Here is a 19,265-nt window from a genome sequence, read left to right as displayed (position 1 = left end):
TATGAACATTTCTCAACACTAATCTAATAGACACCCCTATCTGAGAGAACTGAAGAAGAGAAAATTTAAAACAGGAGTCCCAGAGGAAGTCAATGAGGTCGAAACAGAAAGAGCTTCCTACCACGAATGCAGAGATGAAGGTGCAGTGCTTCCTACAGGTTGATATAAAACTATTTTCTGGAAGTTATTTATTTATTTATTTATTTATTTATTTATTTATTTATTTATTTATTTATTTATTTATTTATTTACGAGAGACAGAGAGAAAGAGAGATAGAGAGGCAGAGACACAGGCAGAGGGAGAAGCAGGCTCCATGCAGCGAGCCTGATGTGGGACTCGATCCCGGGACTCCAGGATCATGCCCTGGGCGGAAGGCAGGTGCTAAACCGTTGAGCCACTCAGGGATCCCCTGGAAGTTTTCTAAGTCACAGAATCTTCTATTTTAAAATTAATTCTTTCCAATAAGGCCATTCAAGTTTACCATAAATGGCTGAAGTGTAGATCTAGAAGTACCCAAGTAGGAAGGGGGATAAAAGGCTGACACGGAACAAGGACAGGTATTTTAGCCTGTGAAGTGCAGGCACAGGGGTGGTGAAGGAGAAGTCAGCAAACAAGGCCAGGAACCACCGTAAGAATTCTCAACTTTCAAAGTCTCACTTATAGTTGTTGTTTGTTTGTTTAGATTTTATTTATCCATTTGACAGAGAAAGAGAGAAAGCAAGAGAGCATGCGTGAGTCAGGGAAGAGCAAAGAGGGAGGGAGGGAGATAAGCAGACTCCATGTCCAGCACAGAGCCTGATGCAGGGCTCAATCCCATGATCCTAAAATCATGACCTGAGCCAAAACCAAGAGTCCGAAGCTTAACCAATTGAGCCACCCAGGTGCCCCTACCTAATAAGAGCTTTAACTGAAGTAAGCAGAAGAGAATATAAAATTACAAAGGAATGTTAGAGATTAGAAATATAAAATAAGGATAAATAATAAGCACAATTCCTAAGAAGAAATATAAACAGTAATGTTATGTTGGGGGTATTTATTTATTTATTTATTTAATATCCTCAGTCTCCAAGAATAAAGTTAATGTATTTCAGGGGGAAAGATGGTTTCTAAGTTAGGCTGATACGAAAATGGATGTGAAGATTTCAGTGATAGGGGCACGTGGGTTGCTCAGTCGGTTAAGCATCAGACTTTGGCTTGGGTCATGGTCCTGGGGTCCTGGGATGGAGCCCCCAGTCGAGCTCCCCGCTCAGCAGGGAGCCTGCTTCTCCCTCTCCCTCTGCAGTTCTCCCTGCTTGTGCTTGCGTGCGTGGGCTCTCTGTCAAATAAATAAGTAAATAAATCTTTTAAGGGGGGGATAAAAGACTTCAATGGTAACTGGGGCAATGCCAGCAGGTCTGGGAAGGACTGGGCAGAGGTGAGCTACAGGAAGTGCTAACCTGAGTTTGCCATTCTGTCATGAGACGAAAAGTCTCCAGGTCTGAAAACAAGACAGGCAAAGCCAAAGCACATACAATTAGGAAGGAATGTGCCTTGTTTATCATATCCTCATGATGTTAAGAGAAAAATTACTAAAACTCAGAAGACACCTGCCTAGGATAATGGGGAACCAACGGCTCCTATGTACAGACCTATGTTTGATTTCTTTATAACTACTGATTTCTGAAAACTCGTTTAATTAAAAAAGATAATCTTAAGTTACATCCTGCCAGATCCAAACATGGCCTTTGGAGCCAATGTCGGAAACAAAATATAGCTCCTACAGTTTGATTAGGGTACAGGCACCTTCTGGGGTTGCACCAAGACACAAAGGCAGCTTTGTGACAGGATGTTTTTTATGGGGAAGTCCTCGATTACGAGTCTCAGCCCAAAGACAGATTGCGGGGCTCACCGGTGTGCCAGGAGGCTGGGGGTGCACAGGTGTCGGCTGTTGCTGTGATGACTGCGGGGTAGCCACAGATGGGGGCTGGACTGGGGTTTGAGGCTGTGGGGTCACTTGGGCCGGGGCTGCTGCCTGGACTGTAGGGGTGCTCTGGGTTTGGCTCGCACTGGGCACCGAGCCAGGAGTCGGGGTGGGAGTCTGCCCGGAAGACGACACGGGAGTTGATGGCTGGGTGGGAGCTGCAGGCTGGGGAGGAGTCATCCCGGGTGCCGTCGGGTGCTGGAGAGACGGCATGCCAGCAGCCGTGGAAGCAGGAGGTGGTGTCTGGTGCAATGGTGACTGTGTCACTGGTGGGCAGGGCAGCTGGCTGGCCTGGGGCCCAAGCATGTTCAGAGGGTTAGGAAGAGCAGCACCAGGCACCTGTCCCTAATAGAGAGAACAGAGTATGTTAAAATTATTTCCCCATGTGAAAATGTGACAACAGATTTGAAGAATTAAATGCACGAAAATCTAACCATGGCTTCTTGGTGAGGTCTGCTGGTTTCAAGGGAATGTGCCATTTGTAAAAATTCACCCAGCTGTACACTTACAATAACGTGCACTTTCCAGTGAAGTTAATGCTGTGGAATGCTTTCTTATACTGTGATTTATAGAACTGCTGAAACCTCTGGCTTAAACTAACACATACCCATTCAGCTTACTAGCTTTGTGCTCCAAAACATCTACCCATAGTTTAGATCACTGGAAAAGGTATTTTTCTTTTTATTTATTTATTATTTTTTCTTTTTAAAAAGAAATTATTAAAACACTAAAATGTTTCAGCAAAGTGATTTCCAAATGGAGACTTGCTTCATATTATTTGGACGTTTTAAAAAAGTGATTCCAAATCACTGCTCTAGAGCAGGGGTCTGCAAACTAATGCCCATGGCCCAATCCAGCTAGCTGCCTGTTCTTATAGTAAAGTTTTATTGGAACACAGCCACGCCCATTCATTTATGTGTGAATGACTATGCCTATGGCTGCTTTTCTACCACAACCATGGAGCTGAGTAGTGAAAACAAAGACTCTGTGGCCCACAGAGTTGAAAACATTTACAGAAACAAGTTTGCTATTCTAGAGCAGTAAAGTGCTACAGAAATGAAGAATTAATAAGTATTTAGTGAGTAAATCTAGTGTAGTTAATGACCTTTTTTTTTTTTAATACTTCATGTAAAAAATGAAAACATGAATATTATCTTCCAGGGGAAGATTTGGTCTATTCTAAATACATGCACATGTGTACATAGCAACAATCTGATATATCACAATTAATTATCAAAAGAAAAAAGGCACTAAACAGAATGGAAAATAGTTTTCTTCAGCTTTAAACAGAGTACTTAAAAACACGACGAGAACTATTCAATCAATCCAGTTAGCGGACCTTACCCAGGATGACAAGCTCAGAGAGACAAACAATAGGACACACCAACCAAACTGCCAGGCTGAGTTAACAGGCCTGTCCTCACTGTAATATTCAAGGTCTCTCAGGATCACATGTGAATTTAAAACACACAACTAAAAACCAAGAAAATGATAACTAAAAACCCAAAACCCAAAAAACCACAATCCATTCCGTTTGGTATGAAGTTGAATGATGATAAGAGTCATTCTAAAGAAGGTAAAAATAACAAAACTGAATGGGGGTTAAAAAAAAAATCAAGAGATGCTCAAACGTAAAAATAAAACGTGTATTCTGGAATTCTAATCTCATAAGATATGCTTGAGTCAAGAGGAAGCGGGGACCCCATCACTGGTGCACGGTACCTGTGGCACGCCTGTCTGGGCTGCTGGCTGCCCCATGCCTACACTGTTCACACTCATCGCCCCACTGGAGGACTGGAACTGGTTCTGTGGCAGGAACTGGTTCTGCGCAGGTGCCTGGGCCATAATATTGTTGGCATGAGTGCCCATCATGTTCGGAGGCTGAGGCATCCGGGAAGGAGAAATGGCCATCTAAAAGACAAGTATCATCAAGAGATCAGAGGACAAGAGCCAGAGTCTTGAAGATAAACTGGGAGAGACAGAACTCTGAATCCTCCCTTCCCTGTGGAAAGAGAACCATCACTGAGACCTTCTGGCTCCCAGGCACTCCGCATGCTTCCTCATGCAAGGTCTCCAAGGAACCAACTTCAAATTTATCTCTGAATAGAGATCAATAACATGCTATACTTTAAAGGTCAAAATACACCTTTTACGACTTCTCTGAAGCGTTAAGAAAGTAGCCCCAGTAGAGGAAGCCCTAGAAGTCAGGAGACACTGTCAAGGACCTCTCAACGACATATCTGAGATTGCCCACTCTAATCTCAGAACTTGTATCTTCTCATGAAGCCCCAAGTCCCTATGAATTTATTAGCCCAATAAAAAACAATGGCCAAATAATTCTCATTTATAGTAATGAAGACCAAAAAGAGAGGGACATATGAAGTAAATAAAGCACAATCAAATCCAGAGGACCAAGCACCACAGGATTCTTGGATCTACAATTTCACTGTGTAGGGAATTTTCCTTATTCAAGCAAGGCCTTCTCAGCACAGCTGAGGCAAAAGGAAGCACTTACCCCTGGAACGGAGCCCATGCTGTTCATCGGGACAGAGTGGTTCATGGGGGATGCTGCACGTGGTCCTATGGGAGCTTGTGGCAACTGTACATTCCCCAAGGACATTGGGGTAAATGAATTCATCCCTGTAAATGCACCCACAATGATTCATTAGAAAAAGTACCCACAGGAAAATAGTTACAACATGCCAAACTCTAAGCAAAATAAGTTAGAATATATATGCAAGATGTACAACAGAAATCACCCAGCAAATCAGAAAAGATGGTGACGTAACACTTATCAAATACAGAAAAATGGCACCAATATGGTGGTGAGAGTGGTTTGGTGGGGTGAGGGCAGGGCAGCACAAGCGGATGAAGGGAGAAAGTCAGGTGAAGCACCAGTGAACAAGGCGGCACCAGGAAGGTGCTCCTACCCTCCAGGGAAGAGGTACTGGCTAAGACCAGGGCACCCATCGGTGCCAATCTCCCTAACACCTGCAAGAGCACATGGCTCCCTTCTCTCTTGTCTGCCCCGTCAGCCCAGGCCTCCTAGCTCTTTGGCTGGGTTTACATTTATTGTTAGAATCTGGGATGAGACTTAAAATATGGTTTTAATTTTATAAGCATGTTCAATGTTTAGAAAGTGCCCAAGGGTCAGCAATTCTCAATCCCAGCCTCCTCTCTCCAGAGTGGGAAGCTCTCCCTTTTGTGGCTACCTTCACCTTCCCAGGGGTATCCACAGTCCACAGGAGTGTCACACTATGAAAGTCACCTCACTGGCTGCTAAATGTCTCCGGACCACAGCGTCTCATTCTTCCTTACTTCCCACAAGCCTGTGAACTCCGCATCTACACGTAAAGCTCTACATCAATGCTGGTTCAAGCAAGTCTGAGGACTGATACTGGAAATCTAACAGAATCCTTGAGGTGTTGCTTGAACACTGGCATAGATGTGAGCAGGTCTTAGAGAACATGTGCCTCCCTCAGCGTTACCTTCAAGGACACCTAGAAATGTCACCCTAACAAAATGAGTATCTGCACAGGGCCAAGAAGACTTTCTAGGAATCCTCTCCTTGAGAATTTTATGAACAAGAAAGAGAAAAAGGCAGTACTGAGAAACAGTACCACAAAGAGACCCTCTCCTCACAGGTAAGGGAGGTAGGTGCTTCGCTCTATGACTCCTTCCATATATACTGCTCAACAGCCCTCCTCATATCCCCAATAAGTACAATCTTTCATGTCATCCCTTATGCAGGATTCAGGTACATTCTGAAGGCTCCATTTCCCTGACTTCTTGGTTTCCTTCATTCTTTCACATCTAGTCCCCCGAAACAAGATCCTGAAGTTTCTCCTGAACATCAGTTTACCTACCATGTCTCTTCAGTATGCAATTAAGATTACCACAGCTTTTTAAAAGTTTATTTATCTTTTGAAGTAATCTCTACACTCAATGGGGGGCTCAAACTCACGACCCTCAGATTAAGAGTTGCATGTTCCCCCAACTGAACCAGCCAGGTGCCCCAAGATTACCACAACTTTTTAAATGATCTCTTCTCCCCTCTCAGGACTACTCTGCATATAGCAAGAGAGCAAGGCCTTGCTTTGGAACCTCCTGGATAACATCGCCACCTTATTTTACAACCTATAAAAATGTTCTATTGTTCAAGTCTTGATGTACCAAAAGCTGTAAAAGGCTCAAAATGCTCCTTTCTCAAACTCCAAAGACCATTTCAACCACAAACACCATAGAATCTCAATTTGAGAAAGAACCTTTAAAAGTGATTCAGGCCAGCTGCCAGCACATCCCTGCCTGAGGAGGAACACAACACTCTTTAGCCAACACCCCCCTCACCGCCTGCACCACGCCCTGCCCCAGGCCAGCTCAAGGTTCTTTTGCAGCCTTCTAACAGGTTTCCTTCCCCTACAACACAGCTTTTCAAGGAAACTCTAAAAGTAATATCCTCTCCTGTTCATTAAAAAAAAAAAAAAAAAAAAAAAGCCAAACCCTACTTCTCATCTCCTGGGAGAGCTTTCCTATGGTGTTCTAACTCCCCAATATCACAGATACTCCTATTGCCTGTGGAACTGAATTCTGATCATCAGCAAAAGGAATGGAGTGATTAATAAGGAGCTGTAAAGAAATGCAGAGGGCAAAGAACAACAAATCAACTTTGGCAGCTACTGAATGTTAAACCAAAACATGATTCACAACAATGGTTCAATACCTTGGGACACCTGCACGCGGTTCACTGGCAGGGGCATGGGTCCGTCTGCAATGGCAGAAAAAACCTGCTTATTTAAAATAATCCTTCTTTTGGGAATAAGGAATTTTACCTTGAGAACTTCAAACTTAAAGGGAAAACCAGTGAGTAGGTACGAAAGCACTGTGCATTCTGATGCTAGCACACCCTCACAAGGCCTCTCCAAAAATGGGCCAAAGTGGAAGGCCATGGCCACTATCATATAGCTTCCAAAGGGCGAAATCCCCAAGAACATAGTTCTGGAAGCTTAGAAACACACCCCAAACCCAAAAGGGAAAACAAGCCAAGAGACTGAGGGCTGGCAGAAGGAAGTGAAGTCCTTACTTGGAGGCCTCACAGGCTGTGCCTGCGGAATCCCTGGGGGCTGTGCCCCAGGGGCCGGCAGGGCAGGCTGGTTACCCAAGATGCCTTGTTTGTGCAAACGTGACCTCCGTTTCTCTTCTAGTTCTTTTTGTATCTTGTAGATTTTTTCTGCCAGTAAGTGATAGTATTCATCCTAAAAAGCAGTAACATTCAATATTAAACAGCCAAAATTGTAAAAAACACACAAAAAACCCCCCAAAAACCCAAACCCCAACCTGTTTTATATGTTTTAACAGACTAACGCACTTTTAAGTATGTTGTTCTGTTGTGTTTTAAGTAAGCTCTAGACCCAACAGAAGGCTTGAACTCATGACCCTGAGATCAAGAGTCGCATGTTCTACTGGCTGAATCAGCCAGGTACCCCATTATCCAGCACTTCTAACCAAGAAAGCTAAGGCCCAACTTATTGTTGAACACCCAGTGACATTACAGGACTTATCAGACAAGAGGCACTAAATGCACACTGCATTTCATTCCACAGGTCAGTCTTGGATATTGGACACTGGCAGTAACCCAGTATAAGCATTATAAACAGGCCCGCTATAAAGCACATCCGTGGATAAAACACAATTTTATTATTTTTTTTTTTTTAAATTTTTTTAATTTTATTTATGATAGTCACAGAGAGAGAGAGAGAGAGAGAGAGAGAGAGAGAGAGAGAGAGGCAGAGACACAGGCAGAGGGAGAAGCAGGCTCCATGCACCGGGAGCCTGACGTGGGATTCGATCCCGGGTCTCCAGGATCGCGCCCTGGGCCAAAGGCAGGCGCCAAACCGCTGCGCCACCCAGGGATCCCTAAAACACAATTTTACATGCCTTGTTCACCACTGTAATGGTGACATTTGTAGTCAACCAAGAGCTGTGCAGGGGTCTCTCTAGTCAGTGTCCTTGAGGTGATTAGTCTACGTGACTAACAGATCTCCCCGTTTCCAGACATTAAGCCAGATGGATGCAGTTTTTTCTACGGTATGTGTCATGCGGCTCAAACACGTATGGCAACCTACCCTGCTGTTGGCTGACTCGTACATGTCCCCTTCCACTTTCTTAGCGTAGGCCACCAGGTTCTCCATGCGGCGATCCTTTAGGGCTGCTGGGTCAGGGGTTGGAAAGATGGCTTGGACGCTGCAAGGACAACATGCTGTCAACAGACTTTCGAGACACCATCAGTATCCTGCTATTTTATACACGATGACACATACACAGAGAAACAAGACCATCTACTTAAGGGCAGCAACGTACCGCTGAGAGAAATGCCACATCTCTCTTGCCCAGTATACGAACACACAAATGAAGTCACTTTCTGGAGACAATACTGACTTGTCAATTTATCTATACATTTAAACATTATTTTGCTATTTACAGTAAGTGCTAGATCATTTCAAGAATAATACAATTTTAAACTAATTTTTAAAGATTTGTTTGAGAGAGAGAGAATGTGAGCAGGGTGAGGAGCAGAGGGAGAGAATCTTAACCAGACTCCCTGCTGAGCGTGGAGCCCAACACAGGGTTTGATTCTTTGATCCTGAGTTCATGACCTGAGCCAAAATTAAGAGGTGGATGCTACCCAGGCACCCTTGAACTCCCTAATTTTTAAACTATTATAAACAATTTTCATTAAGATGGAGGGAAAAAAAAAACACTCCAAGGAAATTAAACTGATCATTTTCACCTTCAACTTAACTAGCTCGAGAAAGTTAACTGTTGATTTCCTGTCTGTTAACATACTATATGTGGCGCTATCATGCCCTCTGTATTTACTGGGCCCAAATTCACCCAATTCTCATGGGCCTCCACAATTATAATCCTGAGCTCCAAAACAAGGCAAAGCTTCTGAGCTAATAAGCCCAGTGCCCTGTTGCGTGCCAGAGCTCAGAGGATGGAAGGTCTGGCCACACTAGGAGTCTTAACCTTTGTGACAGGGGTCAGAGTTTATGTCCTCCCACAGGGAAGAGCCATGGATGCTCTGACATCTCCTAAATGGGATTCTCTGGCCTGCCAGCAGTGGTTGTGGCTCCATGAACGAGTGTGTGACCCTCTTCAACTTCTAGGGCACTGTCATCTGGGACTCAGAGGACCATTTAGGAATTAAATCAGACATCAGTTAAACTGCCAAACTGTCCCACTGCTGTCAGCCACAAAGTATCTCCATCATATGTGAGTACAGGAGAGGTAGGCACATACAGTTTATGCACTAGATGGCTCCGCAGGTCCTGAGTGACGTGTTCATGCCAGCCTTTCCGAACACCAGTGCCGGAAGGAGGGGCCGCTGTAGGCAGAGTGCTGAGGGTCCCAATGTTTGCAGGGCTTGAGCCATCGCTCATCAGCGGGCTAGGGGAAAGAACAAGAACATACAGTACACCTACTGCAGTGGAGCAAATGTGCTTCATTTACATGAGGTCTTTCGACCACATCTGACTTTTAAAAATCAGACAGCCAAGGTGTGTGTGTGTGTGTGTGTGTGTGTGTATATATTTGCAATTTTGTTATACATATGTTATATATATATATAAAACAAAAACAAAACCGTGTTTATTATTTGCTCTACATTTATAATAGTAATAATAAAAAGCCCCCCCCGCCCCCCATTTAAACTATCTTCGCTATCACACATTTAGAAACTATCACAGTTTTGTGATTCCCAACCCACTTTCACATGCTACTGTCACGCAGATAGGAGCGGACTAAAACTTGGGTCTTACTTTGTGGCCCCAAGGGATGTCGGAAGAGCTGATTCTGAAATCAAGTTTGGCGGCTGCTGATCTGTTGTTATTCCTCCTGCTGGAATGTTCATTGGGTTATTTCCTTTAAAGACAGAAAGAAATCAACCAACTCCTAAATTACACTTCAAAGTTTTGATAATATAAACAAGTCACCACAAAAGTAAGTAATTCTTGAGTTATAACCACAGCCACTATAGCAGGAACTCTGCAAACTCTATTTTCAATAATGTAATCAACTTGCACAAACTCAGTTGCAGACTCCTTCTCACTGCATTTTATAACCAAAATCAGGCACTTCTGTGGAGGCTATTTGGTATTATACATGTACTCTGTGGTGGTGCAAAAAACTGTAGCTTCAGACTTATATTCTGGCTTCATTAATATTGTGCTCTCAACAACTACACCAACCTGCCACATATACTTGTGTCAACTTTTCTTTTCCTATCAGAAAATAAAATCATAGAAATTACATGCAAGTGAAAAAATTTGTGTATTCATTTTAAAGTAGGAAAAATTTGAGACCGAGAGAGGCTAACAGTTTTGTCCCAAATTATACCCTCAAATAGGAGTAGTCACCTTACAACTCAGGTCTGAGGGCTCTAACCCAGTCTCATGGCCAGAAGTTAGGTATGCATTAGGGCAGTTTTGTCCAAAGAGCAATAAATGAGATGTTTTTAACTGGTCACTCATAGAAGAGTTATTTTTAAGGTTAAAGTACGTACTCTATTAGGAAAACAACAAAGCTAGCACAACCACCTTGACTTGACTTGACTGATGTAACTGCCTGGCTTAAGCTTAACTTTAAGAGCTCTGTATCAATTTAAAGAAAAATGTTAAAAATAAAACAATATGCAGAGATTGTGGAGATGTGTGAGTGAATGAGCAAACCCTGGCTAATGACGTGCTGAGATGACAGCAGGAAATGCCATGCCAGGGAGAAGGCCGAGGCAGGAGGCATTTCCGGAGACTCCTGCAAGACCACTGCCCCGGCTGGGCTGGTCATCTCCAGCTATGGGTCAGCCCATGACCAAGATGTGCCAGGAAGTGGCAGGCCACCTCCGAGCTCTCCACCAGATCAGTGGTCGACAAGTGGGACAATCGTAATTCTAACTCATGAGATTCTGCATTCTGAGCCATGTGAAATGCCTTTATGAAAACTGTCCAGATAGGAGTGGCATAGCAATCCCATGTTGGTTTGTTTTGCAAATGCTTCTCTTCTCTCAAGCCTGTAACATCTTCCCTGCATGGGCACTGCAGCCTTTCCTGGAAGTTCTTTATTTCAAACATTTAAAAGATATCATCATCATCATCATAACTTATATACATATTACTTTGAATTTACAGTAACAGTAAACAGCTTTGGGTTCCAGAAAGACTTCTCATTCCCACTGCTGCATTGGATAAACAAGTTCTTGAGTGTTCCTTCACCTACCCAGGGGGTTGAGAGTCCTCATCTGCTGGTGAGTTTGAGGCTGTGCTGGTTGCTGGCCGGGAACCTGAGGCTGCAGCTGCGTCTGGGGTTGGTTCAGGTAAGGGAGTCCAAGAGCAGCGTACGCGCGCTGCATGGAGCTGGGGTCTATGGGATTTGGATTACTTAAAGAAGCGGCATTCTGCTGGCCTGTGCCAACAGAACCAATTGTGTTCTGAATCCCACTAGCTGGAGACCCCAGGATGGCTACAACAACAAACAGACAGACAAACGAAAAAGGTAAGTAAAAGGGAGAAGTTCACAAATGATTGACAAGCTACTGAGAAGCAAGTACAATTTCATCAAATCTATCTAAGTATGTCACGAGGCAACAGAACAAGGCTACTGAGAATGGAGCTGCGCAGAGAAAGGGATTCTGGCCTGGTCACCTATTCTGCACAGCAGCGCTTGAGGAGCAAACACTTGAAAATTCAAGTTTTGATCTTACAAGGCAACAGACCACAAAATCAGAGATCACTTAATGAAAATTATGTATTAAATCTAGAGACTCAGAAGTCCATTTCGGAGGAGTGGCAAACACATGACAAGATAAAGTGTTCTCATGGGGCAGGAGGTGGTGTGTCATCTGCCATTACTGACATGAAGTCAGGGGGCCCCCTTGGCAGCTATTTTCCCTGGGGTCCTTCCCTGCTCTCCTGCACAGGTAAGAGGATTAAAGAAGAGGCAGAGGTGACACCCAGCTGGTCAATTTTGTTACTTATTAATAAATCAAGGACATAATCTTTCTAAAGACAAAATTGCAATTCCTCAAAACTTACATGTATAATGGCATTAACATCACACCTGTCCTCCGGTTTCCTAGCAGGAAGGCCCCATGCTAAGCTGTCTGGCTACCTAAAGCCGTTCAAGAAATACTGTACCTGACTGACTGATCTAGCTATAATTAATGGATGGAACGAGGCTTGGTGATTCTGTGTGGATTTTCATTTATTCAGGTATCACTTCAGTACCACTGAGATTCAGGAACTGGCATAACCTCACACAGCCAGCCCCAGCTTCCACCACCCGGCCTTCTGATGGCTTGCAGGGCACTCTACCATCTACCAGGGCGAATCCCAAAAGACCAGAGGAAAATCTGTGGCAACATAAAGAACCCCATTCCTAAGGACTTCAAAGTTAACAGAGATGACCCCAAATTTGCATCTCCTTGGTCACTTCAACTCATCCCTCTGTCCAACCATCCAAATGTCCTCTTTTGGTGACTTACCATAAGGCAGAAGTTTATGTCCTACTATTTATTCTTAAGAGTTCCCTTCTTTCCAACTTCCCCAAACTTTAGAGTCATGTTATAAACAGTGGCTTATAATAAAACTGATACTATAACATATGATCCTTGATACATTAAGCACTAATCACAAAGCTTTCCTTTCATATTCAATTATGTGTAAAGATAATATTCTCACATTCACCCATGCAACCAGAACATAAACACTTCACATACTTATCAGAGAATTTTAATTAAAGTTATGTATATTAAAAAAATCTTGGTAATTACACATTCTATACTATTAACTTTTCTAATAAGGATATTCTGATCTCAAACTCATTAACGCTCATTAGATACAATTACACACACCAAGCACCTCATTATAAAAGAAAAACAATTCCCAAGTACACTTTATGACAAGCATGTAACTTAAGTCATGTATGATTTCTTTTAAAGTTAATACTCCCCACCACACAGACTTTCAACATGTGCCTGCCACATTCCTAAAACTGACAAGGCAAATTTTCTAAAAGAACTCTGATGTTAGGGGCGGCTGAGTGGCTCAGTGGGTTAAGCATCAGAGTCTTGATCTCAGCTCAGGTCTTTCTTTCTTTCTTTTTTCTTTTTTTTTTTTTTTTTTTTTTAAGATTTTATTATCTATTCATGAGACACACACAGAGAGAGGCAGAGACACAGGCAGAGGGAGGAGCAAGCTCCATGCAGGGAGCCCGACATGGGACTCAATCCAGGGTCTCCAGGATCACGTCCTGGGCTGAAGGCAGCGCTAAACTGCTGAGCCACCAGGGCTGCTGCCCTTAGCTCAGGTCTTGATCTCAGGATAGTGAGTTTAAGCCCTGTGTTGGGCTCCACACTGGGCATGGAGCCTGCTTAAAAAATAAAACAAAACACTGATGTTAAAAAGAAAGTAATAATGGTAGGATGATTTATTTTTCTATCATCTAGTGGTATAAGAAAGAACAGACCTAGACTATATTTGCTATACACAGTGATGAACTGTGGAGAGGAATTTAAAGAAAGAAGGTGTCTATGTGGCCTTCTGTTTCCGGGTAAAAAAATAATAACCTTTCCTACAATATTCCACTTTCATCCACCCAGCCTCAAATGCCATCCTTTCCATCAAAATGCCCCACCTTAGGGTGAATGCCACTCCCAAGCCAAAGGCCATTTATGGGCAAGCCAGTCTCCCATGGAAGCTCTAACACTATCACTGTATTTGTATTTATTAAATGCATGTATTTCTTTCATATAAACATTATGGTGGTTTTTTTTTTTTTTTTTTTTTATAAAAACAAAATACACTACCCATCAGGAGACAAGTAAGCATTTGGAACTTGCCAACTCTAACAATTCAGATATACGGAAAATAAAGCACAAAAAGGTAAAATAAGGTCTCTGACATTGGAGCATGGTCCAATTGGAGTCCAAATGCCAAAGGCTACTTTTGAGTGACACAAATACCTCAGGGTAGGGGAACGCAGATATCTACTATCGGAGTGACGGCTGGCTCCAAGAGGAGCCATCACGAAAAGTAAACTCTTGTTTAAATTCTGTTCTGCGGGCTCAAGACATTACCCTCCCTCTTAGAAGTTCTCCTGATCTCTTGAGTGGCAGTGAGGCTTCCTATAATTCCCACAACACCTACTGGGCCTCTCTGCTTCTCTTTGGGCATTTACACTTCATGTCCTCCCTCCATCCCTCCATAGACGGAGCAAGTACAGGGTTGGCTGGGAGAGAGAACACATTAACCTAATAGCCCCCCTACCCTGGAACATACAACGGCAGCTCTGGACCCCAGAAGGAGAAAACCACACTTATCTCATCACTCCTGTAACACTCCCCTCAAGGCAGCACCCAACATGGGGCTCAGCTCCAGGTGTTGCACATGGTGCTGAGCACACAGCCCCGGAGAGCTCCCTACAGAGCTCAGGGCGCCCGAGTGATTGCCCTCCCAGCACACAGCACCACGGGCCTTGGTGGGAAACAAAATCAAGGGGTGCTAAAAGCAGCAACGCTCATTTATCTGGCATCACTGAGAACGAGGCCTTCCACATTAATCACTTTTATACATTGACATTTACCTCTTTAAATGTCAAAACTTCTTGTTCTTTTTCCCATTTTTACATCTTCTTTCCTTTCTCAGAGCCTAATGCTGTATTTCATACATACTATGTCACCTCACACAGCGTGGTTCTTCACCCTCTGTGTCAGTGCCATTCCTGCCAGCAGCAAATCTTCAAAATACCCCCAACATTTCCACTGCCTCACCATTCCCCTTCTGATCAATCGGGAGACTATGACCCTGGAAATAAAGGCCAAGTTTTATAGTGGACTCTCTTCAGGACCCACCTGCCACTTGTCATGTAGGTCAAACACAGTCCTTCCTCCAAGAACAGAGATGCACCACTAACAGGTCTTGCGCATGGGGCACACTGCGGACATTCAAGTCCGCAGTCATTCTCAGTAAAAGTGGACATGACTTCAAAATCCAATGAAAATTGACAAAAACTAAACTTCAAAGCTTTGTCAGCATGGTGGGAGATATACCACAGGGCAGGAGAAGCAGCTACTAACTAGTCACCACTTAGATTTCTACTGGAGAAGTCACGATGGAATGAACTTAGACCTGCAGATGTCTTGGCAGAGTGGCTCCCACGCCCGTGTGCCTCCTGGGTGCTGGGTGTACCAGGATGGGCTTCCTTTCCAGCATCATCTTTTTTTTTTTTTTTTTTAAAGTAATCTTTACATCCCACGTGGGGCTCAAACTCAACCCTGATTTCAAGAGTCGTATGTTCTGCCAACAGAACCAACCAGGCATTCCTCCAGCATCTTCCTAAGCGTGGAGCAGGGCAGGACGAGAAAGAACACTCGAGCCCCAGGGCCAGACCTCCAGCACAGCCACTGCCAAACAAGCGCACACAGGCATGCAATAACTTCCCCTCAGAAGCCAAACGACCCAAAAGGGGCCACACTGTGGGACCTAGGAGAGCAGACAGAGAGCTACTCTGATGAAATACATCACCACCGACTGCTAGGGACCTAAATCAGGGCCAGACAAGCCTACTGCTCTCTACTCCTACAGCCATTCAAGTTCTAGGGTAATCTGCTCCCCATACCAAGCCCAGGCTGTCAAAAGAGGCACCCGAGAGTCCTAGAAGGGCTCTTCAAGGGGAAAAACAAGGGTGTGTTTAACACTTACTGTGCCCCCCGAGTAGGCTGCTCCATGAGCAGAAGCTTTAAGGATGTAGAGCTGGACTCATGTCATGAAGGAAGGTGCTGAAAACCAGAGCAGACAGCCAGACCAGGTAGTGAGGGTCCAGCCCCTGGGGGTATTCAAGTGCCAGAGCAGAGGACTGCTGACTTAGATGCACCACCATCGTGCTGCAGCTTAGCCTGCATCTAATGTGGCTGTGGGCAGTGAGCAGGTTTGGTCTGGCTGGGAGACTGGTCCTGCAGTACCGAGTCTGACAGTCCTTATGGGATTCTGAGTTGGGAAACCTACGATTTCCCCAGAGAGCGACTCAAAACTTCTCAAGAGCTCCAAGACAAACAGCCAGCCCTTCAAGGCATCCAGGGCAGTGCATCTCAGCTGCTACTGTGCATACCGATTACCTGAAGTGCAGATTCTAACAGAAGAGGTCTGGGATGGGGCTTGGGTTTCTGCATTTCTGCCTCGCAGCCTAGTCTGGGGACTATACTTTGTGTAGCAAGAACCTCACTGATGAGGCAACAGGAGTTCAAATAGGGAATCTGGTCTTGTGTGCACGCAGTCCCAGTCCCCCATGTAACCCTGTGCCTGGAAACTGATGGGAAGTTAGATGCCAGGACTCTCATTAGATGTATACCTTGGAAAATCAGAATTATTCAATAAAATCTGATTATGTATATACAGGAGGAATAGTTCAAGATCAGTGATAACACAACCTCTTGAAAACAACTCACGGGAACATCAGACAAAATCTCAACACAGGCCGAAAAAGGTAGCCAATGGCATGGCTTCATTTCACAGATGATGCCGGTAGGTTCTTTCGGCAGAGATGGCCACGGAAGAAGGGAGGCAGTGGTGTGTGAGCATCTGCAGGAAACATGCCTGGAAAGCACAGCACTGGCAGGAATGGCGAGTCTCCTGGCAGCCCTCAGGGGCCCTAACCTCTGGCCACAAACTCTCTCTCCCTGTATCCCCTCGCTTGCACAGGAAGCTCTGAGTCTATGCCGGTTCTGCGGACTCCTGCGGGGTCGTTCTGTGCCGTTTGGAGCATCCTTCCATCATTACTGTACTGGAATTGGGCTCCATCAAGCCCCACCCTCCAGTACATGCTGGCCCTCCCTTTAGGACTCGACTACATCTAGTTGCTGCCCGTGACACGCCTGTCACATTGCTTGATGTATATAGTCTGAGTCGGACCCCTGACCTGAAGCTGTCAGGGGGCTGGACCCGCACGTACTTCCTCCCTATCACCAGCACGGTCTGTTTCGAGAGAGGAATAGCAAACATGTATAGAAAGCACACTGCTGGAACTTTCTCACTCATCAGATCACATCTTCTGCCCTCAGAAAACCACAGTGCTAGAGAGAGCCAGAAGAGTACACTCAGGGCTAAAACATAATTTGAGAAGTATTTAACCATTTCTTACTTAAGTGCTTTCATTTCTTTTGCAAAAAAGTTACCAGAACCTCGTGTAAAGTTAATCTAAATATTCCCAGTGACTTTACGTTATAAAATCACCCTGGTGACACCTTACATTATGACTAGTGGAAACACTGTGGTTTACCACTTCAGAGCATGTACTGGATCAATTGTCTCAACATTCAGGCAGTTATAAGGATGTTGAAAAAAAAAAAAAAACAACACAACAAACCCACATATATTTCTTTTCTTTTTTAAAACAAAAACCACATAGGTGTTTCTTAAAAAGAGAAATCATAAAAGTTTAACATTGTCGTGGCAACACATACTAAAACCAAAAGGTCCCAGAAAAGCCACACCCCCAAATGAGCACCCCCAAATGAGAAGTTCAGAATGAAGTCCCAACTTATTATTCATGGAATGAGTATTTTGGCACTTAAAAAGCCTGTTACTGAAATGTGTCCTAAAACACAAGAAAATGTAACCACCATAATATACCAGCTAACTAAAAATAAAATAAAATAAAATAAATAAAATAAAATAAAATAAAATAAAAAATAAAATAAAATAAAATAAAATAAAAAAAGTTTTACACTAGCTATGAGGGAAAACAGGCTTATTCCAGTAATACTACTCTCCCAAGTACATGGTTCTGAAAGACCTAGATTCCTAGAATTTCATTTCATGTAAGAGAGGTCCTGGCAAACTGTGTATTAATCCCAATTTTGGTCAATCAAAGAAAAATTTAAGTAATTTAGGAAAGTGCCTTAGAAAGGAAACTTAGCGTGAGTCCTTCTGCAGGGAGGGAAGACGGCGGGCCCACTCAGGAGGGATGCCCATGGTGTCACCGGCGCATCCTCCACAGCACTCGTAGGAACAATGGGCTTCCTGCCGTGCCCTGTGCCCCAAGGAAATGACCAGAGACACAGCTGCATGGGCTCTCCAGGCAGCAGTGGGGTCTTGAGGCAGATGATCAAGAAGGATGAGTGATGAACACGCAACCACAAACAAGATGGTACAGATGAGATGGAGGAAGGTGAGCAAGCCTGTATGGTACTAGAGGTAGCAGGGAGCAGCTCCAGCCAGAGGGGTGATGTGACACTGGAGGGCATGTCCTATCTGTCCACACTGAGGGACATAATCCAAAGACCACAGTTTTACCTCTGAAATTACAGGAAAGGACTTAAAACTGGAAGAGATGCTCATCCTTTCACTGTTCTGATGCCTGCAGAGAGCAGGTGCCCCGGGGAGCCACACTCTGGCCTCCCCTAAACAGGGACCTGGGCTTCGCCGACCAGCTACAGGCTACACAGATGGCTTGAAAGACAATGAAACGATGGGAATGGTCAGGATGTGGCCAGTCCTGGGGCAAAGACTCTCAATCTGTGCTGAATAAATTGTTAATTACACAAACAGGTCTGGAAACTGCCTCTGCTTGGAGGAGGGAAAACCTCCCAGGTGTCTATAGGTGGCATTTTATGCTGACCCTTCCTACCTGACTCTTCTACCACACAGCCCTCTCCAAACTCACTTTAGGATAAGGCATTTCAATTTCAAAGTAAGTGTCCCCTCTATTCCCCGCCCCCTTGAAAGTCACTGCCATTAGAGTGATGCGACATTCAAACCCTCAGATACTAAGCATCTGTCAAGACCTAGGAAGCCTCTTCATGTCTGCTCTGCGGTCACAGCGATCCACTGCTGCTGATTCTACTGTATGTGTGCAACGGTGGGAGTGGGGCTAATGGGGGGACGAGACTCCCCAGTGGCCCTGTGCCCTGCGCACGCTGAGAATCCATCTCTCACTAAGCTGGGCTTCCCCCTGGTGGCACTGGGCAGCTCCACTTCCACAGCTCTGCTCGCCACTATGCTTTGTGCTAGGGATTTCTGCCCTGCCTCCTACCTCCTCTCCCGCACTCTCTTTAGAAGTATCTGTTCTCACCTCCGAGCTTCTCTACCCACAATGCTCACTTACTTTGTTGGTTTCGCTTGTCACTGGCATTTTTCAAAGGGAGGCAAACAGGACAGTCATGTCGTGTGCAGTTCTTCCAATGAGAGATGATTTGTCGTGAAGATGCACAATGGGCAACTATGACCAGAAAAACAACGAGATGTTATTTTTCTATCC

General features: G+C 44.4%; 1 protein-coding gene across 2 annotated transcripts in view; it reads right to left on the bottom strand.

The window, feature by feature from the left end:
* Positions 1-19,265, bottom strand: part of CREBBP (CREB binding protein) — a 126,567-nt gene that overhangs the window by 34,507 nt on the left and 72,795 nt on the right. For both annotated transcript variants that reach the window (XM_038540569.1, XM_038540570.1), the window contains 10 exons: positions 19,113-19,226; positions 11,232-11,474; positions 9,779-9,881; positions 9,261-9,407; positions 8,084-8,201; positions 7,042-7,213; positions 6,682-6,726; positions 4,477-4,601; positions 3,684-3,872; positions 1,890-2,306 (listed from right to left, as the gene is read on the bottom strand). In XM_038540569.1, coding sequence (XP_038396497.1) covers positions 1,890-2,306; positions 3,684-3,872; positions 4,477-4,601; positions 6,682-6,726; positions 7,042-7,213; positions 8,084-8,201; positions 9,261-9,407; positions 9,779-9,881; positions 11,232-11,474; positions 19,113-19,226 — 1,673 coding nt within the window. The remainder of the gene's footprint in view (positions 1-1,889; positions 2,307-3,683; positions 3,873-4,476; positions 4,602-6,681; positions 6,727-7,041; positions 7,214-8,083; positions 8,202-9,260; positions 9,408-9,778; positions 9,882-11,231; positions 11,475-19,112; positions 19,227-19,265) is intronic.

Source organism: Canis lupus, chromosome 6, assembly GCF_011100685.1.
Source record: "Canis lupus familiaris isolate Mischka breed German Shepherd chromosome 6, alternate assembly UU_Cfam_GSD_1.0, whole genome shotgun sequence".
NCBI lineage: Eukaryota > Metazoa > Chordata > Mammalia > Carnivora > Canidae > Canis > Canis lupus.
This window is presented reverse-complemented; position numbering and strand designations above follow the sequence as displayed.